Genomic DNA, 23455 nt, shown 5'->3' with positions numbered 1-23455 from the left:
AAGCTGGGAAGGAGCAACTCAGTTCAGCAGCTTCTTGTTCCAACCGGATTAACGCTTCTCCAGCGCTGGCTCACAGCTCAGGGCTCCTCCGTCCTCAGGAGGCGCTGCCTTTGCTCCTCTGTGCCCCAAGGACAAGACTTCTGACATTCCGACTCCATAAAGCACCTTCGTGGAGAGCGATGTGGATGATCATCCTGATGGGAGGAGGAGCGCGGCTCCGGGGAGGTGCCCCCAGCTGCGGATGCAAGGGCTGGAGCAGCTCTGCCATGGAGCCAGGCTGAGAGAGCTGGGGGGGGCAGCCTGGAGAGGAGAAGGCTCCTGAAGGGGACACCTTAGAGCAGCTCCAGTGCCTAAAGGGGCTCCAGGAAACCTGGAGAGGGGCTTTGGACAAGGGATGCAGGGACAGGACAAGGGGAATGGCTTTAACCTGCCAGAGGGGAGACTGAGATGAGCTCTGAGGCAGAAGCTCTTCCCTGTGAGGGTGCTGAGGCGCTGGCACAGGGTGCCCAGAGAAGCTGTGGCTGCCCCATCCCTGGCAGTGTTCAAGGCCAGGTTGGACACAGGGGCTTGGAGCAACCTGCTCTAGTGGAAGGTGTCCCTGCCCGGGGCAGGGGTTGGAGCTGGAGGAGCTTTAAGGTCCCTCCAGCACAAACCCTTGTGTGACTCCACCACCTTCCTTTCGCAGAGGAGGAGCTGACGTGTGGGTTTGCTGGTTGCTTTTCCCCACCTCGGCCACTGGGTCTCGGCCGGGTCTGGGCTCGGTGCTTTGGCCAATGTTCCCTCCCTGCTTGTGTGCGCCCGGTGGAGCTGAGAGGAACCTCACAGCCCCTCTCCTGAGCACGAGGGACGGTCACTGTGGCCCACGGTGGGTGCACACCGTGGCCAGAGCTCCCACATCAGGGTCTGTTCACTCCGCACCGGTACATCTGGTCTTGCCCATCTCCCCCTCAGCCTGTTCAGCTCCTTGTACCCCAACCCTCTTTGCAGCACCCCCAGGTTGTCCCCCCCCTCCACCAGCGTTCCAGCAGCTCCACCGAGGAGCTGCGGCTCCACCACCGCTGGGATCACCGGGACACCAGGAACCTTCTCCCTTCCTGCTGGACTCTGCAGGCCAGGAGCTCCTGATCGTTTCTCCACAGCAGGAGGAACTGCGTGGGAGCACTTGGAGGACTTCACAGGAGAGGCAGGTTTGGGAGGTGAAGGGCAGCCAAAGGAGCTGGTGATGTTTCAGTCCAGCTTCCAGGGGCTCCGGGATGAGGAGGAAGAGCTGGATCTAACCGGGCTGTTAACGTGCTGGTTTTAGACCAGCAAATGCTGTTACTGCTCAAACTCACCTCGCTGGTGGACATGGAAGAACTTTGGAGAGACAAAGCACTTCGGTTCTGCTGCCTTCCCACCCGAGGGGCTCGTGCTCCTGCAAGTGTTTCCTTTCCCTCACGTACAGCTGCAGACACTGCTGCCTCTGAACATCTTCACTGTGAAGCTGCCCTGGCAGGGAGGCACATGGAGAGCTTATTGCAGCTTAACTGCGGGAGCTGGTTCTGCCTGGGCTGGAGAGCCTTGGCCTGTCCCTGCATCCCTTGTCCAAAGCCCCTCTCCAGGTTTCCTGGAGCCCCTTTAGGCCCTGGAGCTGCTCTAAGATCTGCCCTTCAGGAGCCTTCTCTTCTCCAGGCTGGACACCCCCAGCTCTGGGTAGTTTTGTGGCTTCAATCTTCCTTCCTTTACCCCCTCATTACACCTAAACCCATTCTCAAGTCCCATCTTTGCTGTTTGAACCCACCAGTTGTCTCCAGTCTCGCCATGCAACCACCAGAACTGCCTGAAATGGGGTGTGGGTGATGCTGGGTGCTGCCCAGCTCCCCTCCGAGAGGTCTGGGGGTGCCAGCTCCTGCATCCCCACCAGCCATGGGTGCTGGGGGGTGCCAGGGGGTGCTCAGCCCTGTCCGTGGGGTGCTCTGCGGGCAGGTTTTGGGGTGGTTTTGAGGGGTTCTGGGTGGGTTTGCACCGTGGCACATTCCCTGCCGCCCTCTGCTGGAACGAGCCTCTGTGGTCAAGGCAGCAGAGGGAAGCTACAGCGTCATTCCCAAACCTGACCACAGCCCCTGGGAAGCCACGGGACCAGCCTGTCCATCTGGGACATCCATACACGGCTGCAGGATAAGCTCCTTTGCGTGCCTGAAGGTGGGAATGCTCCGGGAAGGTGTTTCCAGTCCGTCTCCCAGAGGAGCGAGCAGTGGCTGCGCTCCGGGTCTGAGGGTCCCTCTGCTCCCGGGAGCTTGTCCTTATCCCACAGCCCCAGCGGAGCCTCTCACGTGGAGTCTTCTTCTGGCTAAAATGGTTTTGGCGTTCAGATGGGCTCTAGTCAAGTGGCAGAGGTGCCGGGCTGTGACCGATGTCCTCCTCACCAGGGGCTGGAGTGGTGGGACGTGGGGGAATGGGTTCAGACTGGAACAGGGCAGATTTAGGTTGGAGATAAGGAAGTTCTTCCCCATGAGGGTGGTGGGACACTGGAAGGGGTTGAAGGCAGAAGCTGTGGCTGCCCCATCCCTGGCAGTGTTCAAGGCCAGGTTGGACACAGGGGCTTGGAGCAACCTGCTCTAGTGGAAGGTGTTCCTGCCCGGGGCAGGGGGTTGGAGCTGGAGGAGCTTTAAGGCCCTTTCCAACACAAACCATCCCATGATTCCATGATTGTGGCTGAGCTCTGCCTTGTTTTCCTGGTGAAGCTTTCCTAGAGGCTTTGAACCTGCCAACAGACCCCCCAGATCCCGGGGTGCTGCAGTCTGGTTGCAGCCCTGATGGCCGTGGGGAAGCTCCCGCAGGAATCCTGGCTGGAATCTGGCTTGTGCCAGCCCTCGGAGCAACCTCAGCTCCTGGGCAGCCCCTGGGCCTCTGGCTTAATCCCTGCCTGTTGAACTGGCAGTTTGGGCATCACTGGAAGAGCAGGAACGCTGGAGCATCCGTGGCCTTCACCCTGGAGGACACTGGGATGTGTAGCGCCCGCAGCCGGGATTTGAGGCGCAGGATCCTCCTCTGGTCTCCTTGCGGTGGCGGAGAGAAGGGGGGAAACGAGGGAAAGATGGAAACTCGGAGTCCGAGCCCATCGTAGCGCCAAGAGCCTGGAAAAAAACTTATCTGCAATCTCCCTTTTCCCAGGTTTTCCAATAAAGCCTTTGTTTGTGCAGTAATCCCATCCCCTGGCCGGGGGCTCGCTCCCACCCGTCTCCCTGCGGCTCAGGGGAGCAGCGCGGGGCCGGGGCTCGGCACAAGGTGATCACACACCGTGAGGACTTTACTGCTCCCCCGAGGGGCGTTTGCTGGGGCTGCTTTTGCCATTAGTTCCCTGAGTCCTCCCGTAAAGCCGATCCGAGCAGGGTCCCCATCACCCCCCTCCCGAGCGCGGCGGGGGGAGACCTGGAATCTCTTTTCCAGGAAGGATCTGCGGCTCGCTCAGCACCCACCCGGCGGGGCAGCGAGTGGGCGAAGGCGCGGGATCCGTGTCTGAGGAGGGAATTCCTGCTCCAGACGCGCCTCACGGGTTGTGTCTCTGATGGAAGCAGGATGCGTGGCCTGAGGGTTCAGCTTCAGTGCATGGGGTGGCCTGCCCCTTGTGGGTTCTGGGGTAACCCAGGCAAGAGAACCCAAACCTTCGGGATAACCCAGGCAAGAGAACCCAAACCTTCAGGATAACCCAGGCAAGAGAACCCAAACCTTCGGGATAACCCAGGCAAGAGAACCCAAACCTTCGGGTTATCCCAAACCAAGGGAAGCTAAACATTTGGGATAACCCAAGCAGGAGAAGCCAAACATTTGGGATAACTCAAGCAGGAGAAGCCAAACATTTGGAATAACACAGGAAGAGAAGCCAGACATTTGGAATAACCCAAACAAGAAAAGCCAAACAATTGGGATAACTCAAACAAGAGAAGCCGAACAATTGGGATAACCCAAACAAGAGAAGCCAAACAATTGGGATAACTCAAACAAGAGAAGCCAAACAATTGGGATAACCCAAACAAGAGAAGCCGAACATCTGGAATAACCCAGGAAGAGAAGCCAAACCTTTGGGATAACCCAAGCGGGAGACGCTGCACTGAGCTCCTTGCGGGTGAGGTTGGCCGCACCGCTCCCGGTGGGTGACCTTGGCTGGATGCACGGGGTGTCCCACGTGTGATGGTGGAGGCTTTATCACGGTGCTGACACCTCAGGGGCTGTGTCTGCAGCCCCCTCCTGCACCGGGCTCCCTCCAGCTCTGTTCCAGAGAGGTTCAGAGTGGCTCCAAACACACACGTTACCTGCGAGCGCCCCAGGAAGGTCGGGTTGTGTAGGGGAGGTGCTGGTGGGCTTTACCCCATCTCAAACACTTCATGAGGCAGCTCTGGAGTCCCGAGCAGAGGCTGGTGGAGCCCGTGGGGAGCTGGGGCCTTTGCTGCAGCTCAGTGCTGGGAAAAGCCTGTCCTGGTGGGCACCAGAAACCCCCACGTGCTCGTCCTACCGGGTAACGTGCTGCTGCTGGGTCTGCCCTTATTGAGAGGGCAGCCTCTGGGCGCTGGTGGGGTCTGCCTGGACGGGCTGGAGAGGACGGCTGGAGGCCATCTGTGAAGTTCTCCCTTTCCTTCCTTTCCTGCCTGTGTGAAGTGGTGTCCCAGAGGATCCACGCGCAGGAGGTTGCACTGCTCAGCGCTGTCCAGCTTGGGGCACAAGTGCTTTGTGGTGATGTTGGGCCTGGCAGCAGGCTGGATGTTGGTGGCAGGTTCAGCTTCCCTTGCCCAGCCCAGGTTCCTGGTGCAGTGAACACAAACACACAAAGGTTCATGTGATGGGATCTCACTGAGGTTCGTTCTTTCTGTCTTTCAGGCCAGCAGAGCTCCCAGGAGGAGCAGAACCTTGGAGGATGATTCCTCACTGGAGGAAAACAAGGCTCTGCTTGCGCAGAATGAGTATGAAGAGGACAGCTCCGATGAAGAGGTAGGACCTGTTGCAAGTTTTGTGTTCTTGATGTGTTGATATGAGCTGGAGGTGTTGGGTTTGTGTCCAGTGATGGTGCTGGAGCTGGTGCAGGGCCTGGAGCACAAGTGTGATGAGGAACGGCTGAGGGACCTGGGGGGGTTCAGTCTGGAGAAGAGAAGGCTCAGGGGGGACCTTCTCGCTCTCTGCAACTGCCTGACAGGAGGCTGGAGCCAGGAGGGGGCTGGTCTCTGCTCCCAAGGAACAAGGGATGGAACAAGAGGAAATGGCCTCAAACTGTGCCAGGGGAGGTTTAGGGTGGATATTGGGAAGAGTTTATCCACCCAAAGGGTGCTCAGGCATTGGAACAGGCTGCCCAGGGCAGTGCTGGAGTCACTGTCCCTGCAGGTATCTAAAGGACGTGTAGATGTGTCCCTCAGTGCCATGGGTTAGTGGTGGCCTTGGCAGTGCTGGGCAACGGTTGGGCTCAATGGTCTTAAAGGTCTTCTCCACCCTGCTTGATGTGATGATTCCATGACTTCCCTCTCCATGTTGGCTTCCGCATGAGCTCAAAGGGTGGGATGTGGTCAAGCAGCGCTGTCTCTGGATGGGAATTGCCCAGAGGCACCAGGTCAGGGCTGTTGAGGAGTCTTGGTGAGGATCCGTTGCTCAAGGGCGTCGCTCGGGACATTTTGGGCAAGGAATGTTATGTCAGCTTGGGAAGGGCAGTGGGAAGAACCTCCCTTGCACCCTGCCTTTGTCCAGCCTCAGCTGGGGCTTCACCTGGGTGTCGAGGGGGTTCTTCAGCTCTTCAGAAGGTGACTGAGCCTCACCCGTGGCTTGTGGGGTTACATTTGCTGCTCTGGGCTCTTGGGGGAACCTCTCCGGGTTTTGGGCCTTGGGAAAGACGGGAAAGCGCTTGTGTGGAGCATGGGTGGATCTCAGCACCAGGTGCCCCCAGGGCTTGGTTGTTCCAGACAAACCTCGTGGCCTTTCTGCATCAGCTGCTAAATCAATTGATGTGGTTGGCGTCCGGCAGAGCCCTGGGGCGGGACACAGGGATTGCCAAGGGCTGTGGGGGTGTTTGGACGTGACCCTCAGTGCTGGGATTTCAGCTCCCCTCAAAGGGTGCTGGGAAGCCTCAGGCAGCGCTTGGAAAACGCTTGGAGCAGCCTCCGGGGTGCCGGTTGGGTGGAATGGTCCAGGCTCTGTGTCTCCTCCTCAGCCTCTGACAAGGACCAGAGCACAGAAAGCCCCACGCAGGTGAAGAGCCAGGGAGGAGCTCTGGCTGCTCCCTGGCGTGGGGTGCCTGGAATGCCACGGACACAGCAGGAACATCGGGAATAACGGCACCGTCGCACCCGGTGCTTGGGAGGCGAGTTCCTGAGCAGGGTTTTGCTGCACCCCCAGCTTCAGGAGAGCTCTTGGGCACCGCTGGCAGCTCCGAGGGTCTAAGCTTGTGTTCAGTGGTGCTCTGAGGGATGTGGATGATCCCGATCTGGTCCCAGCGCAGGGCAGGAGGAGGGGGATTGGTGCTTCTGCTGTTAGATGTTGGAGGCCCACCTGGGTTAACGCAGGAGCTGCCTCAATCCCTGCCCCCAGGTCTGGAATAGAGATTTAGAGAGAGGGGAAATATATGACTATAGAAAACATACACTTGTGTAATGTCTCCTGCATAACCCAGGGAGAAGAAGCCTTTCATGCAGGAACTGGAGGTCAGTCCCTCCCAGCCGCTGCTGCTGCAGGGCCCGGGGGGGAGCGCTCAGTCCCAACCTGCTGACATCAGAGCAGCTTCCAGTGGCTTTGTTCCTTGTTCCCCCCCGTTCCCAGCCCCCTGCCCTCCCTCTGTAATTGTAGTTATCTCCTTTCCATAAGAACCCTGATGCTCGTGCTTCCTGCGGCTGGGATGCGCACACTGCGGGCTTTGTGCTCGCTTCCATGAGGAGCAGCGCCCAGCGCCGGGGCTTTGTGGCTCGGAAATGCTGGGAAGGGAGGGAAGAACCCCCCTGTTCAGGCCATGGGTGGGAATAAGGCCAGGAAAACGGACGGGATCCCTTAGTTTTGGATGTTCATTCCCTCTGTTCTTTATTGAGACCAAGCTTGTGTCGCAGCCTCATCCTGGTGAGAGCCTTGTCCTAAGTGAACTCTATGTCAAATGTGATGCTTTAGGATGGTCCTGGCTCAGCACCAGTGCGGCAGCAGGGCCAGGGCAGTGACTGTCCCCCTGTGCTGGGCACTGCTGAGGCTGCACCTCGAATCCTGTGTCAGCTCTGGGTCCCTCACTACAAGAGAGACATTGAGGGGCTGGAGCGGGGCCAGAGAAGGGCCCCGGAGCTGGTGCAGGGCCTGGAGCACAAGTGTGATGAGGAACGGCTGAGGGACCTGGGGGGGTTCAGTCTGGAGAAGAGAAGGCTCAGGGGGGACCTTCTCGCTCTCTGCAACTGCCTGACAGGAGGCTGGAGCCAGGAGGGGGCTGGTCTCTGCTCCCAAGGAACAAGGGATGGGACAAGAGGAACCGGCCTCAAGCTGCACCAGGGGAGGGTTAGGTGGAGATTAGGGACAGTTTATCCACCAAAAGGGTTGCCAAGGGCTGGAACCAGGGCAGGGCTGGAGTCACCAGCCCTGGAGGTATCTAAAGGACGTGTAGATGTGGTGCTTGGGGACATGGGTTAGTGGTGGCCTTGGCAGTGCTGGAGTAACAGTTGGAGTCAATGATCTTAAAAGGTCTTTTCCAGCCAGTTGGTTCTGTCATTACCCGTCATGATCCTTGATGGTGGAGGGTCCTGATCCACCCTTCTGCAAAAGACAGCGTGATTCCTCTGGAATCCTCAGGGATCAGCTGTGTGGTGCTGAACCAGCACGACAAGGATTCTGTGGCTTATCTCTGACCTGATGGATATCTTTACTGGTAGCAGCTCCAAATGCTGCCCTTTGCCTGGAGAGCCTCTAACTGGGTGCTCCATAACTGGGTGCTGTGACCAAGCAGCCGCCCCATCCCTGTGTCCAGCAGCGCCTCCAGGATTGCTCCCTAAACCAGGAGCACTTTGGGCAGACACCCGGTGCCACCGCGGGCATGGCCGGTGTCCCACTGACACCCGGTGCCACTGCGGGCACAGCCGGTGTCCCACTGACACCCGGTGCCACCGCGGGCATGGCCAGTGTCCCACTGACAGCCAGTGCCACTGCGGGCACGGCCGGTGTCCCGCTAACACCCGGTGTCCCACTGACACCCGGTGCCACTGCGGGCACGGCCGGTGTCCCACTAACACCCGGTGCCACCGTGGGCACGGCCGGTGTCCCACTGACACCCGGTGCCACCATGGGCACTGCTGGTGTCCCATTGCCACCCGCTGCCGCCACTGACACCCAGTGCCACCGTGGGCACTGCTGGTGTCCCATTGCCACCTGCTGCCACCACTAACACCCGGTGCCACCGCGGGCATTGCCAGTGGCCCACTGACAGCCGGTGTCCCACTAACGCCCGGTGCCACCACTGACACCCGGTGCCACCGCGGGCATTGCCAGTGGCCCACTGACACCTGGTGGTGCCTGGTGCCAGTGGGACACCGGGTGTCAGTGGGACACCGGCCTCGCCTGCAGCAGCCGCGGGTGCGCGGTGGGGCCGCGGTCGCGGCGGTGCCCGTCGCTCGCCGCTCACAGCCCGGCTCCGCGCCCTGCGCTCCCCCAGCCCGCGCCGGCAGCCGAGTACCGAGGAGCGAGCGCCGGGCCCTGCCCGCCCCCGGCCCGGCCGCAGCTCCCGGCAGCGCCGCCCCGGCCTGGCCCCGCGCCCGGCCCCGGCCCCGGCTGCTCCGTGCGCTGCGGCGGGAGGCGCGGCGCCGCAGCCGGAGTCCCGGCCGTGCCCCCGCGCCGCTCGCACCGGAGCCCGGCGCACGCACGGGGCCGGTCCCCGCTCCAGCCCCCCCTTCCCAGCGCCATCCCGAGCGTCCCTTCCCCCGGCCGCGCGGAGATGAATGGCCGCGAGCTGCCGGGGCTGTCAGGGCCTCGCCGGGAGGAAGCAGTTTGGGGGCTTTTGTTTGGTTCTGTTTCCTCCCGCAATGACTATTCCATATGTCAGTGGATAATGAATGAAGGCGCGTTGAGTGCTCCTCGGTGAGCCGGCGGCTGTTCCAAGCCCACTTCCCTCCTCCGCAGCGCAGCTGAGCCGGGCCGGGGCCGGGGGGGTCGGCGGCTGCCGGGCTGAGGGAGCTCTTCTTTCAGTAGCTGATTAGCCAGGAGAGGTTCAGAGCCGCGGTGCAGAATGTGCTGCTGGCAGACAGCTCCTTCAACTCATCGCTCCCTCTGTGTGTGTGTGTGTGAGGGAGGGAGAGCGCGGCTCCGCGCGCGCTTCCCGACCCGCCTGGCTCCGGAACCTGCTCCCGCCTGCCCGCTCCCCGCTGCTCCAGCCACTGCACACACGGCCCCCGGGAGCCGCTCTGGCTGCGAGCGATGCGCTGAGGGCCACGGAGGTGTGAAGGGCTCGGAGCGGGGCCACCGGGGTCATAGGATCAGGGAATGGTTTGTGTTGGAGGGAGCTTAAAGCTCCTCCAGCTCCAACCCCTGCCCCGGGCAGGGACACCTTCCACTGGAGCAGGTTGCTTCAAGCCCCTGTGTCCAACCTGGCCTTGAACACTGCCAGGGATGGGCAGCACAGGTAAAGGTGGGCCAGGTGATCACCTAGATTTGAAGCTCTCACTGCAGCTCCCTGCCCTTCTCAGTGTGCAGAACAACCACAGCACATCAGTGTTCCCCAAGATGGGAACAGGCACGCTTTGGGAAGGACACAGCAACACTCGGATGTGCTTTCCTTCCAAAAAGAAAATACAGGAAAAGGATTGAATTCAGCAGGAGCTGAAATCCAGGAACATGCTCCCAAGTGCTTCCCCTGGGCAAGGCGAGGGGGGTCCCTGGGTCAGGATGCAGTAGTGGGCACAGCCTGGGAGCATCGGGCTGGAGCTGGAGCCCCCCCGGGCTCTGCCCTGGGGTGCCACAAGCTCGGGCAGGGCTGTGAGGGCAGAGAGTGGAGCCACAGAGCCCCAACCTTCCTGCAGCATCACCGCAGGGAGGCCGAGGCTCCGGGCTGGGTGCAGAGCACCCATCGGGTCCCTCCTCTCCTGGCTTGGAATGGGATGAGGGTGGTTGGACAGGGCTTTGATGTGGTTTTGGGGGTGTTACAGGCTCTTTGTGCCTTCCCAAAGGAATCAGTCCCTTACACAGGAACACAAGCTCTTGGAAAGTACCTGGTGGCAGTGTCAGCATCGGGAAGAAGCTGGAAATGGGAGGCAGGAAGGAAAGCCCTGAAAGTGAGGTCCCCCAGCTGCAGTGCCATGCCCCATTCCCATTATTCCCTTTTAAGAAGAGGTCAGGAGAGAAAAGGCAGCTCCAGGGATGGGTATCGGGGAGAACTGGTGGCTGGGGGCGGAATCTACAGCTGAAGAGAGGTGGAAAGACAGGATCTGTGTAGTTTGGAGGCGAAGCAGAGTCTGGAGGACACAATAACAGGATGTAGAAGGTGGCGCGGGGGGAACGTGGACAAGATGAAAAGGCATCGGGTTGAGAACTGCCCTGGCAGGAGAAGGACACAGCCCGAGCACAGGGATTATCTTACACGCTGCTTGGCTCATGGCTTCACGGCCGTGAGGGGCTGGTGCTGCCAGAGGCTTTGCAGACATCCAGCTCTGCAGATCCTGATGTGAATAACAAGAACATCTGGAGCTACAGGAGCTTAAACGAAAATTGATGCTCCCAAACCCGTGTGGATCAAAGCGTGGTCCCGAAGCCAGATGCCCCAGTGAAGCTTCCCAGAGTGGGAGGTGGGATGGAGATGGCAAACGGGGAAGGATGGGGGGGTCCAGGAGCTGTTTCACCCCCAGCGCAGGAGCTGAGGGAGGTCTCTGCAGTGCTGGTGGTGGAGATCTCTGCAGCCAGACCCGGCCAGTCCTTGGTCATGGGCTTGGTGCTCTGCCCCCTGGCACAGCCCCAAGCTGGGGGAGAGGGAATGGGGCAGCCTGGGGAGAAGGACTTGGGGTGTTGGGTGAGGAGAAGCTCCCCGTGACCCGGCTTCAGTGTGTGCTTGAGCCCAGAACCCCCCCGTGTGCTGGGCTGCACCCCCAGAGCGTGAGCAGCAGCTCAGGGAGGGGATCCTGCCCCTCTGCTGCGGGAAGGGGAGACCTTAGAGCAGCTCCAGGGCCTAAAGGGGCTCCAGGAAACCTGGAGAGGGGCTTTGGACAAGGGCCTGTAGGGACAGGCCAAGGGGAATGGCTTTAACCTGCCAGAGGGGAGACTGAGATGAGCTCTGAGGCAGAAGCTCTTCCCTGTGAGGGTGCTGAGGCGCTGGCACAGGGTGCCCAGAGAAGCTGTGGCTGCCCCATCCCTGGCAGTGTTCAAGGCCAGGTTGGACACAGGGGCTTGGAGCAACCTGCTCTAGTGGAAGGTGTTCCTGCCCGGGGCAGGGGCTGGAGCTGGGTGAGATTTAAGGTCCCTTCAACACAAACCATTCCAGGATTCCTATGGCTTTCCCAGTAAGAGGCATCATACGGGCTGGTGTGGAGCCCTGGCCTGCTGCACTTTAGGTGCCAGCTGGATGGAGATGGAGGGCTGAGCCTTGCTCCATCCCCTGCATTCCGTCCTTCCCTGCTCCTTGGTGAAGAGCTGGGAGGTTTTGGGTCCAACCCTATTCCCCACTGTGCTGCCAGCCACGGGTGAGCCCGTGCATCCCTCAGCTCACCCTGGCCCTGTGGATGAAATGTGGGCTGGATCCGGGAGCCCCTTGGCATGGGACCGTCCCCTCGGGTCTGCCCGGAGGGGGATTCATCCAGGTTGGGATTAGGAAGAGCTCGAGGTCCAGGTGAGGCTGGTGGGGAGCACGGGGGGAAGCACCAGTTCACGGGTGCTGCTGGAGCTGTGAAAGCAAAGCAGGAGCTCAATGACTCTGGCTTTTGGCTGCCCCACACTTGATATTTAAGGCGGTTGTCGAGCAGCTCAGTTGGGGCAGGAAAGGCTTTTTCCTTCTGGAAGGAATGACATCACCCAATACACTGAAACCATCAGGTCCCTGACCCAGAGAGCGAGAAACCCACAACAACTCGGCTGATGAGTGGAAACTTTCCTCTCTTCCCTTTTTCCCCCCTCTTTTTCCATTTGCTTCCCCCTCTGCGTGCTGGGTCTGGGCTCTGCAGCAGCTCAGAGCTCAGCTTACGGCCTCTCCGCAGCGAGCTGACGTCTCCCGAGCCGGCTCCTACCATCCAGGTGACCCGGGAGCTGCAGGGAGAGGGCAAATCCCGCTCCATCCCACTCGGGGATCCCGCTGGGATACAAAGGCTGTGTCCGTGGCACGGCACCGCACCAGCGCCGGCTCGGGTCGGGTTGAAGGTGCCTTTGGCAGTGCTGGCTGCATCCCAGTTCCCTCCCAGCAGCACGTTCCCGTTGCACGGGGCTGCTCCGTTGGCAGCGCAGGCTCCTGCCAGGTACCCGCAGCTTCCTGGAGCAGGCTTCCAGGGTGGATGAGGCTGAGGATTCCCCAGCCCCGGGTTAGGCAGCGCTGCAGCACCTCCCTGGCTCTGGCAGTGTCCCGGCCTCTCCTGCTCTGGACAGCATTATCCTGGTGGGATTTGCACCACAGACCCCCCTAAACCTGGCGTGATCCGGGTTCTTTGTGCCACGCTCTGGTTACCCGCGGCGCCCAGCACCAGCCGTGGCATCAACAGACACAGCTAAAGGTGCTGCAGCCTCCTCGCTGTGCTCCCCGAGCGACTCGCACCCTCCGCAGACCCAGATTCCCTCCGGGAAGCCAGGGATCTGCTCAAGGCTCAACCAGCAGCCCGTCTCCTGCTGGAGGAGCAGCCTGTCTGCGTGCCTGGGAAGCGTGGCCCTCGGCCAGGAGCGTGGGCAATTCCCTGCGGGCAGGGACCCGCGTGGTGGGATCAGTGCTGGGTCCGTGCTGGGTCCGTGCTGGGGTCCCCGTGCCCCTGCCCCAGGCTCAGGGACCAGCCTCAGCCTCCTCCTCCTCCTGGAGCAGAGGGGCCGGGGGACATGAGCATCTCCAGACCCGAATCCTGGCCGCTGTTCCAATGTCCCACTTCATTAGGCTCGGCTCAGCTCCGGGTACGAGGGAACGTGCAGAGGAAGCAGGAGGCTGCTTGGCCAGGTCAGGGGACTGGGGTGGGATGGTTTGCTCATGGTTTGTTAGTCCAGGGCGAACGCTCCAGCCCAGGGATGATTCTCCTCAAGCTGTAACGCTCCCGGCACCCATCTGCTGCCAGTTTAACTGGTCAGCGCTGACGTTTGCTCACAGACACCCACACCTCCCGGCAGGGAGGGTTTGCAAATCGCTTTTCCACTCCTGGCCACAGTGTCTGGTGCTTCTTCCCGGCACCTCCTGCTCGCCAGCTCCTGGCCACCGCAGTGCCTGGTGGCTCTGTCTGCACAGCGCCTGGTGCTGCTGCCTGTGTGCGCCTGGCATGGAGGGCTGCAGGAGAGAGCCTCGGAGAGCGTGTGGTGGAGATGGGCACCCTCCGTGCAGCTCCTGCACAGGGAGTCATGGAATGGTTTGGGTTGGGAAGGACCTTAAAGCTTCTCCAGCCCCAACCCCTGCCCCGGGCAGGGACACCTTCCACTAGAGCAGGTTGCTCCAAGCCCCTGTGTCCAACCTGGCCTTGAACACTGCCAGGGATGGGGCAGCCACAGCTTCTCCCTTCAACCCCTTCCAGTGTCCCACCACCCTCATGGGGAAGAACTTCTTCCCAATATCCCATCTAACTTGTCCCTCTTACAGCTGGAGCCGTTCCTCCTCATCCCATCCCTGCATCCCTTGTCCAAAGCCCCTCTCCAGGTTTCCTGGAGCCCCTTTAGGCACTGGAGCTGCTCTAAGGTCTCCCCTTCAGGAGCCTTCTCTTCTCCAGGCTGCCCCAGCCCAGCTCTCTCAGCCTGGCTCCAGAGCAGAGCTGCTCCAGCCCTCGCAGCAGCTCCTGGGCCTCCTCTGGCCCCGCTCCAGCAGCTCCACGCTCGTGCCTTGCTCTCCCCCAGGGCTGGGTTTGCCTCTTTAGCCCCGGTGGTGCCGGTGGGGTCAGGGAGCTCTTGGGAAGCTCCTGGGTTTGCTGCTGGCTCCTGGGGCCTCAGATAACGCTCAGAAATGGCAGCTTATGTGTATTTTTATATCCCTATGGAAAGCTCTCCACAAGCTGCTGTTCCCCTGCCAGGCCTGGGGCTGCTCCCGAGGGAGCTCCGCAGTGCCTGTGCCCGTTCGGATTCCTGGGAGCACACGTCAGCTGGGTGTATCTGGAAGCTTGGAGCTGAGGCCAGGAAGGAGATACTTTGGAGCTGGCAAGAAGGGAGAAGTGTCCAGACAGTCAGGGCTGTTGGGAAGCGCTGCGTGACTCAAGTGAAAAACAGCACGAGCACCTTTGTTTTCCTCAGCTCTGGAATTCAACCTGGGGGCGAGCAGGGCACGGAAACAGCTCTTTAGGCTTTGCCTTCAGAGAGTTGTGCTCTCAGAAGGCTTTGAATATATGAAATAATAGTAATAAAAGGCTGTTGAACTCCTGAGCTAGAAATAAACTTGGAAAATCACTAGTAATTCCGTGGAAGCCAAAAAACCACCCTAAATCAAACCAACCCCCAAGTGCTGCTCTGCTCTGGGGATGGTTTCTCCTCGATGCTGCCTCAGGGTGATACAGGGGCGCTGGTGGCAGCTCCCACGCTGACAGTTTAACCTGGTTGGTTTGGGGGGGGTTTCAGGCTTCGGCACCCCCTGGCGCTGCTGGAGGAGGGGAAGGGACGTGGGAATCCTCGGGCTCACAGTGGGACAATCCATGGGATTTGCAGCTCCAGCAGCGCTGTGCGCAGGAAGCAGAGCGCTGCTGTGGAACTCCCGGCACAGGGAGCGCGGTGGCTGCCTGGTGAAGGAAAATCCTCCTTCAAAGCCAGGGAAGCTGATGAATTCCTGTTGGTCTCCGGAGGAGAAGAGGCAGGAGCCTGTGCTCGGCTCGGGGCAGAGCTTGCAGGTGAGGAGGAGGAAGGAGGAGGAAGGGTCACCTCGGGATGAGACGCTGCCCGGGATTTGGCCGATGGTGTTGGTCTGCCCTTGGCTTCCTTAGGGGAAGGGCAAGGTGGGAAAGGGCTTTTCCATGTCAAGTGTCCTTTCCCCATTGCTTGCCTCTTCCAAGCCAGGCGGTTCCCACCTGTGGTCTCTGGGTGCTGTTGGAATCCCAGTAGTGGGTGAGGCAGGAAGAGCTGGTGACAGGGATGCTCCGTCGCTGCTCCATCACCTCCAGGCTGATGGCCTGAATCTGGTCCCTCCTTGCTCTTGCTCGCGGGTCTCTCATGGACTGTCCTCAATGGATTTATGGAGTTATTGTTTTTCATCTCCATATCCAGTAGCACAAGATGTCCAAAACCCATTTAACTGCAATTCCTGGAAAAACTCTGGAACAAAACAACCAAACCCTCTGCAGAGCTCTGGAAGATAGTGAGTGGTGGCTGCCAGCACGGACAGGTCTGTCAAAGCAATCTCACTCCCTGCTGCAGCGGAGCAGGGGCATAGGTGCTGGTGGCAGGAGCTGCGGGAGCCTCGTGGCTCTCCTGGTGGCTTCACGTGGGAGCCTGGGTGAAGCTTTCACATGTGGGTGCCCAAGTGACCGTCCGTGGGGCAGCAGCATCCAGGGTTTGTGAGGAGTGTGGTGGGATGTGTTCGATGGGTCCTCTGGGGTCTGTGCTTGTCTATTGCCCGCGTCAGGGCTTGGATCGTCGAGTCATGGGATGGTTTGGGTGGGAAGGGACCATCGTGGAGCTCAACCAGGCCAAGGGCAAGGTCCTGCCCCTGCGTCGGGGCAACCCCAGCACAGCCCCAGGCTGGGGGGGACGGGCTGGAGCAGCCTGAGGAGCAGGACTTGGGGTGTTGGGTGAGGAGAAGCTCCCCATGACCCGGCTTCAGTGTGTGCTTGAGCCCAGAACCCCCCCGTGTGCTGGGCTGCACCCCCAGAGCGTGAGCAGCAGCTCAGGGAGGGGATCCTGCCCCTCTGCTGCGGGAAGGGGGGACCTTAGAGCAGCTCCAGTGCCTAAAGGGGCTCCAGGAAACCTGGAGAGGGGCTTTGGACAAGGGATGCAGGGATGGGATAAGGGGCTATGGCTTTCCTGAGCCTCGGCTGCGATTCCCAGGCGTGCAGAGCCGCTGCTGATCCTGTCTGTGTGTCGGGAATGCCGCGTCCCTTTGCTCCGCAGCCAAGCGCCGCTAATGGCTTGTGCCGGCTGCCAGCGCACGTGGCCTCGGTCCCCCCTGCTCCCAGAGCGTGTCCCTGCATCCCTCCGCATCCCACCCCCGCTGCAGGGCTCTTCCTCCTGTTCCTGAAGCTCCGGAGCGATCCCTCTTTGTTCAGGGAAGCGCCTCTCCAGGATATCGCTCCCGGATGACATTCCTGGTGAGCCGGTTCCTTCGCCTGGGCTGGGGCTCTGGTTCCCCCCACCCCTCCTGCAGCTCCTGGGGAGCAAACCCAGCCCCGAACCCCCTTTCCCTCCACTGCCCCCCACATCTTGTCCTGTCTCATTCCTCTCCCAGTGTTGGTTTTCCTACCACATTGGGTTTTCCCGTTGCACGGTGCTGAGTGGGTGGATGGGGGGGATGAGCAGATGCTTGGTTCAAAGGGTTGTGGGTCTGTCTGTCTCCAGGAGGAGAAGGTCCTCCCGCTCCGAGGGGCTGCCACCATGGTCTGAGCTCCGTCCGGAGCGGGGTGCAGATGGAGGGAGCAGGGGGAGATGCACCAACAGCATCAAAAGGTCACTGGCACAGGGTGTCCAGAGAAGCTGTGGCTGCCCCATCCCTGGCAGTGTTCAAGGCCAGGTTGGACACAGGGGCTTGGAGCAACCTGCTCTAGTGGAAGGTGTCCCTGCCCAGGCAGGGCACTGGAGCTGGAGGAGCTTTAAGGTCCCTCCCAACACAAACCATTCCATGATCCCATGACTGTGGCCAGCCTCCAAAGGGGGGCCATATCAAACGTTTGCCCCATCACTCCTCACTGCTCTCCGTGTGTGATACAGCCAGGACAGCACCAGGAAAACCATCCCTTGGTGCAGGCGGAAACAGAGCTGGGGCCTCCTCTGTGCTCGCCAGAGCTGTTTCTCCTGGTGTGTGACATGGAGCAGGGAGCTGGCGTGCCGTGGGACATGGAGCCCTCTGCTCGCTCCCACCCTGAGCGCATCACCGCGGGATGAGAGGAGCCTCCGGCGCGTTGTGTCACTCAGCTGCATCACGCATCCCTGCTCCTGGCCGCCGCCGTCCCTCCCTCCGCTTTCCCTCCACCGCCCGGCAGGAAATCTCTCTTTAATAGGCTATTGAGGGGAACGGGGCCGTGTTTTCCTAAGCAGGAGGAATGTTGACATGGAAGCCTCAGCTCTTTGCTGTCTGGCAGGTCCCGGGTGCAGCGGGGCTGGATCGCGCTGGCTCCTGCCGCGCCGCTTAATCCTTCCTCGGGCTGCGGGGCCGGGCCGGGGGGGCCGGGGGGATGCAGGTGTCTGAGGCGGTGGAGGGGAGGCTGGGGGGGACCCCCCGCCCGCCCCGCTGCAGGGAGGGCTCCTCAGCCTTGCCTTTCATCCCTGCTCCCACATGGCTGGGAGAGGAGGTCCCGGGAGGGGTTTATGGGCATGATGGAAACCAGCTGGAGCAGGAGCCCGCGGGGTGTTCCCTTCTCCGGGGGGGGAACGTGGCGTGAGGGAGCGCAGGGACGGCTCCGAGGTGATGGACGGGGGGAACCGTCCCTGCCCAGCGGGAGCTGCGCATCCCCGGGCGCTGCTCTCCGGCCTCCCCATCCCGGGTCTCCAGCCCCATCCCCCTGCCCTGCTCGGGAAGGCGCCGGGGCCGGGGGCCTGTGCTCTGCTCCTGCCTCTCGTAATCTTTAATGAGCTGGGGCTGCTCGCACAGAAGCGAGAGGAGGGCGGGCGGCTGCTTCACAGGCAGCGCTTGGCTGCGGGAGGGGGGTCTGTGCACGGGCCAGCGCCGGGAATCGGGATCCAGGGAGGATTTGGCATCCCAGAGAGGTTTTGGCATCGCAGCAAGGGACGAGGCAGCACCTCTGGGGCTCCAGCACCTCCTTGGTGTCTGAAGCAGGAGAGGGCCCAGCGGGTGCTTCGTGCCCCCCATTGGTGCTGGATGTGTTTGTGGGCAGTTCACAAATCTGCTTGAGCACAGGTTCCGCTGTGCAGTGACTGCGTGCGGTGGTTTTGCTTTCCGTAGCTCAGGAATGCCGGATGGATGTAGGAATCGTGATAGGAGAAGCGGGAATGGCTTTAAACTGAGGGTGCTGGGACACTGGAAGGGGTTGAAGCGAGAAGCTGTGGCTGCCCCATCCCTGGCAGTGTTCAAGGCCAGGTTGGACACAGGGGCTTGGAGCAACCTGCTCTAGTGGAAGGTGTCCCTGCCCGGGGCAGGGGTTGGGGCTGGAGGAGCTTTAAGGTCCTTCCCAACCCAACCCATGCCATGACTCCGTGGTCTTCGTGGCCTCCCCTGCCAGGAGCTGCTCCCTGCTTGGAGCTGGGCTGCGCTGGGCTCCTCGTTGCCGCGCTGGGTGGTTGCCCACTGGGCCAGAGCAGCCCATGGCTGTGTGCTGGCCGCGGACCAGGACCTACCTGGCTCACTCCTGAGCTCCACCAGTATGTGCCAGTAACCACCAGTGCAGAGCAGGATGGGGAGTGGGGGCTCTGGCTGTGGACCCCATCCTCAGAATGCCCAGGAAGAGAGGGGGATGCCTGTGCCCCGCTCCGGGATCAGCTCCCAAGGTGTTGAGAATGGAAAAGTCCAACCACGGTCCGAGCAAAGGAAGGGCCTTGCCAAAATTAACAGTTGATTCGGGTTTGCGGGAGCAGGAGCCAAAACACAAGGAATCTTGGATTCCAAGAGGGAAACTTTTTCCTGCGGGCAGTAAATCAGCACGGAAAGATTGGAGGTGGGGAGGGAAGGGGGAGAGCGGCCCCGCACGCTGCAGCGCTGGCACCGGGCGCGGTGGGACCGTTCCCATTCGTGCCTGGGCTGGCTCCGTCACCGTGAGGAGCTGCCCGAGCTGGTGGCTCAGCCGCAGCCGCCACGGTGGGTTTTCCTGCTGGTCTTTGCCTCCAGGGATGGTGCTGGAGGAGCCCAGCGAGGTACAGGGGGTGTTGGGATGAGGCAGGTGATGAAGTGCTGCGGGCCACGGGCACACTCCTCCTGCAGGGAATGATCTCCTGGCACGTGCTGCGGGGGGGAGAGGTGGAGCTGGGGCGTCCCTGGGGCACCAACACCAGAGGGACGTGGAGCTGCCAGAGTGAATCCAGAGGCCCCGGAGCTGCTGCGAGGGCTGGAGCAGCTCTGCCATGGAGCCAGGCTGAGAGAGCTGGGCTGGGGCAGCCTGGAGAAGAGAAGGCTCCTGAAGGGGAGACCTTAGAGCAGCTCCAGTGCCTAAAGGGGCTCCAGGAAACCTGGAGAGGGGCTTTGGACAAGGGATGCAGGGATGGGATGAGGAGGAACGGCTCCAACTGGAAGAGGGAAGAGTTGGATGGGATCTTGGGAAGAAGTTCTTCCCCATGAGGGTGGTGGGACACTGGCAGGGGTTGAAGGAAGAAGCTGTGGCTGCCCCATCCCTGGCAGTGTTCAAGGCCAGGTTGGACACAGGGGCTTGGAGCAACCTGCTCTAGTGAAGGTGTCCCTGCCCGGGGCAGGGGTTGGAGCTGGAGGAGCTTTAAGGTCCCTTCAACCCAAACTTCTCCATGGTTCCGTGTTTCCTCCTCTTGGATATGAAGCAGTTTCATCTCTGCTGCTGGGCCTGGGTGGTTGCAACTCGCTGCCATCCCTTGTCACAGGAGCCCACGTTCACTCTGAAACCTGGTGGTCACCATCTAGTGACCATCTAAAGTGCTCAGGGCCAAGCTTGCTGCTCTTGTGGGGATGGAGGCGTCTCTGTGGGGTCTCAGCCCCATCACTGAACCCCAGAAGGGCTGTGGGGGCTGCTGGAGTGTCTCTGGTGAGGACACAGGGTGAAGAAACGGGGTGAGGACACAGAGTGAGGACACGGGGTTAGGACAGGGGGTGAGGAAACAAGGTGAGGACATGAGGTGAGGACACAGAGTGAGGACATGGGACATGGGGACATGGGACATAGGGGTAGGACATGGGATGAAGACACAGGGTGAGGACAGGGGGTAAGCAAAACAGGGTGAGGACATGGGGTGAAGGACATGGGGTTAGGACACAGGGTGAAGAAACTGGGTGTAGGACATGGGGTGAAGGGCATGGATGAGGACACGGGGTGAGGACACGAGGTGAGGACATGAGGTGAAGACACAGGTGAAGGACATGGGGTGGGGACATGGGGTGAAGGACATGGATGAGGACATGGGGTGAGGACATGGGGTGTCCCACGTCCCTGTGCTCCTCGCTGGGAGCAGAGCCGCTGCGCTGCGGGGATGGAGCTCCCCAGTGCCCTGCCTCTGGGAGGAACAAAGACCCAGCTCCATCCAGCTGCCCATCAAGCAGTGCTGGAGGTCTCCAGGTCCAGCTTCTTCTAGCCCTGGGCTCCGCTCTGGGCTTCCTCCTGGGTAGGAACCCCCCCAGATCCCCAGAGATCCATCATAGCCACGGGCTGACCCTCTGCTCCTTAAAGCTCCTCCAGCTCCAGCCCTGCCCCGGGCAGGGACACCTTCCACTGGAGCAGGTTGCTCCAAGCCCCTGTGTCCAACCTGGCCTTGAACACTGCCAGGGATGGGGCAGCCACAGCTTCTCCCTTCAACCCTGCCAGTGTCCCACCACCCTCCCAGGGAACGGTGTCCCATTGGAGCACTGGAGGTGACCGGGATTGGGGCAGCGTGTCCCTGCTGCTGGGACCCCTCGCGCTGTATCCATATCCCTGCTCCCGGCTCTCTCACCCTCTTCCCTGGCTTCCATCCCCATCCTTCCCCATCCCGCTCACCCCAATTGGAGCTGACGTGCTCTATTTGTCAGAGATAAAAAATCACGGAGGAGGAGTGGGAAGACAGGAGGCACAGGAAAGCGTTTGGTAGTTAGAGACAGAGGAGCAGGATTAACGTGCGGTGGGGGATTTGGAAGGAACACTGCCTGCATTGTAATCCGAGAGGAGCCGGGAAGAAAGAGAGACCGGGAGAGCCAGCCTGACCCCGGAATTCCCGCGGGAGCCGCGCGGAGAGCAGCAACGAGGAGAGAGTGAAGGATTCCAGAGGTGGACTGGCTTCCTCTTTCACCAGACAGACACAGGGGAGACGGGCAGGGAGCCAGCGCCGTACCTGCACTTCCCATCTGAGCCCGGACAGCTGGAGCTGCTTTGGGATAGAGCCGGGGGGGCGCGGGGATGGGGAGGGGGCACAAGGGCCGCTGCCGGGGGCGGCGGGCTGGGAAGCGCCAGCGCTGCCATGGACACGGGGAGGAGGTGGGGGGGCACCTGCCCCGGTTCGGGGTGTCCCGTTGGGGAGGGAGGGCAGCGGGTGGGGGGGGCACCAGCAGCTCACAGCGAGTAAATCAGGGGAAGAAAGCGGAGCCGCGGGGCGCGGGGTCACACGTGTTTCCTGGCGGGAGCGCAGGTGCTGAGCAGGGATGCGGGAGGGAGCACCTTGTGATGGATCATGTGGGAGCGCGGCAGCTCATTGCCACAGCCCCGGCACAGGTAGTGCAGGGAAGCACAGTCTGGGTTGGGCTGAAGGGACCTGAAACTGCTCCAGCTCCAAGCCCTGCCCCGGGCAGGGACACCTTCCACTGGAGCAGGTTGCTCCAAGCCCCTGTGTCCAACCTGGCCTTGGACACTGCCAGGGATGGGGCAGCCACAGCTTCTCTGGGCACCCTGCGCCAGCGCCTCAGCACCCTCACAGGGAAGAACGTCTGCCTAAGAGCTCATCTCAGTCTCCCCTCTGGCAGGTTAAAGCCATTCCCCTTGGCCTGTCCCTACAGGCCCTTGTCCAAAGCCCCTCTCCAGGTTTCCTGGAGCCCCTTTAGGCACTGGAGCTGCTCTAAGGTGTCCCCTTCAGGAGCCTTCTCTTCTCCAGGCTGCCCCAGCCCAGCTCTCTCAGCCTGGCTCCAGAGCAGAGCTGCTCCAGCCCTCGCAGCAGCTCCGGGGCCTCTGGACTCGCTCCAGCAGCTCCACGTCCCTCCTGTGCCCCAGAGCAGGACACAGCACTGCAGGGGGCAGAGATGCATCAGCCCAGGGGGAGCTTCCAACCCAAACCTTTCCATGGCTCTCATCAGTGGAGGGCCACCGCTCTCTCCGAGCTCTGCCTTAAGCCATAACCCAGGAAAGCCACCGGCAATCACTGTTCCAGACGGGGTGACCACACATTGGAGCACCCCGTGTCCCATCCTGGTGTGAGGAGCTCCTGTCCCGGTGCTGTGCGGCTTCCCATGGGCTGGGGAACACGGGAATGGCAGCATCAGCCCCTCCAGGCTGGCTGGGCATGTCCCCTCCCCCAGCCATCTGCGGGTTCCTGCAGGATTAAGCAGAGGAAATCTGGAATTGGGTTACTCTCAATATTGAACCTGCCATTAGGATGGTTTTTATTTTGCTGTTCCGATCGGATTGGATGCAGTCTCCCCTTTTTAGCCCTTAATGGCTTGGCTTTGGGAATTTCCTTCCAAATTACACCACTGGCTTCCTGTTGTTGAGCTCCCCCGAGCCCCACAGCCGTGTGGAATGGTGGGGAAATGGATCCCCGGAGCTGAGCTGCAGGTTGAGTCCTGCCGTGCCTGTGGGTGTGTTGGGGCTTCCTTCCCTGCCCGTTCTCCAGCATTCCCGTTGTTCCGCAGGGCTGGGTGCTTGGAAACAGGGTGGAAATGGGCAAAGTGGCAGCGTTCCTCCTCTCCATGGCACAGAGGAGGAGCTGGGAGGGTGGGCAAGGATGGACGGGCAGGTCGAACGGGCATGGATGAGGATGGATGGGGACATTGGATAAGGATGGATGGGGAGGATGGATAAGGGCAGATGGTGGTCCAAGGAAGGGCCAGATCTTGCAGGCACTGCAGGAAGTTCTTCCCCATGAGGGTGGTGGGACACTGGAACGGGTTGCCCAGAGAAGCTGTGGCTGCCCCCTCCCTGGCAGTGTTCAAGGCCAGGTTGGACACAGGGGCTTGGAGCAACCTGCTCTAGTGGAAGGTGTCCCTGCCCGGGGCAGGGGGTTGGAGCTGGAGGAGTTTTAAGGTCCCTTCAACACAAACCATTCCAGGATTCCATGATTCAGAGCAGAGCTGCGGTGCCCGGGGCGGGCAGTGAGGGGTTCACAGGACCCTTCCCAGGCTTTGCTGCGGGTCCCTCGGGATGTGGTTGCTGATGGAGCTGCAGCCCATGACCATGGGCAGACACGTGAATCCTGGAGCTGCTTGTGACTTCCCAGGGCAAATGCGTGGTGGAAAATCACCTTGCACCCGGGCAGACCCTATCACACATTCCCATGTGGAATTGCTCCACTTAATGGATGGCTGCCCGTCCCCTGGCACCAACCAGTGACCAAAGCAGCTTCCCAAGCTGGGAATGCTGTTGTGCTGCTCCTGGGAGCTTCC

At 61.1% G+C, this 23455-nt stretch overlaps 1 protein-coding gene across 1 annotated transcript in view; it reads left to right on the top strand.

The window, feature by feature from the left end:
• Nucleotides 1–23455, top strand: part of BOP1 (BOP1 ribosomal biogenesis factor) — a 48125-nt gene that overhangs the window by 3916 nt on the left and 20754 nt on the right. The window contains exon 2 of the mRNA XM_030487094.2: nucleotides 4855–4965. Coding sequence (XP_030342954.1) covers nucleotides 4855–4965 — 111 coding nt within the window. The remainder of the gene's footprint in view (nucleotides 1–4854; nucleotides 4966–23455) is intronic.

This window comes from Strigops habroptila, chromosome 1 (genome assembly GCF_004027225.2).
Source record: "Strigops habroptila isolate Jane chromosome 1, bStrHab1.2.pri, whole genome shotgun sequence".
NCBI classification, from domain to species: domain Eukaryota; kingdom Metazoa; phylum Chordata; class Aves; order Psittaciformes; family Psittacidae; genus Strigops; species Strigops habroptila.
This window is presented reverse-complemented; position numbering and strand designations above follow the sequence as displayed.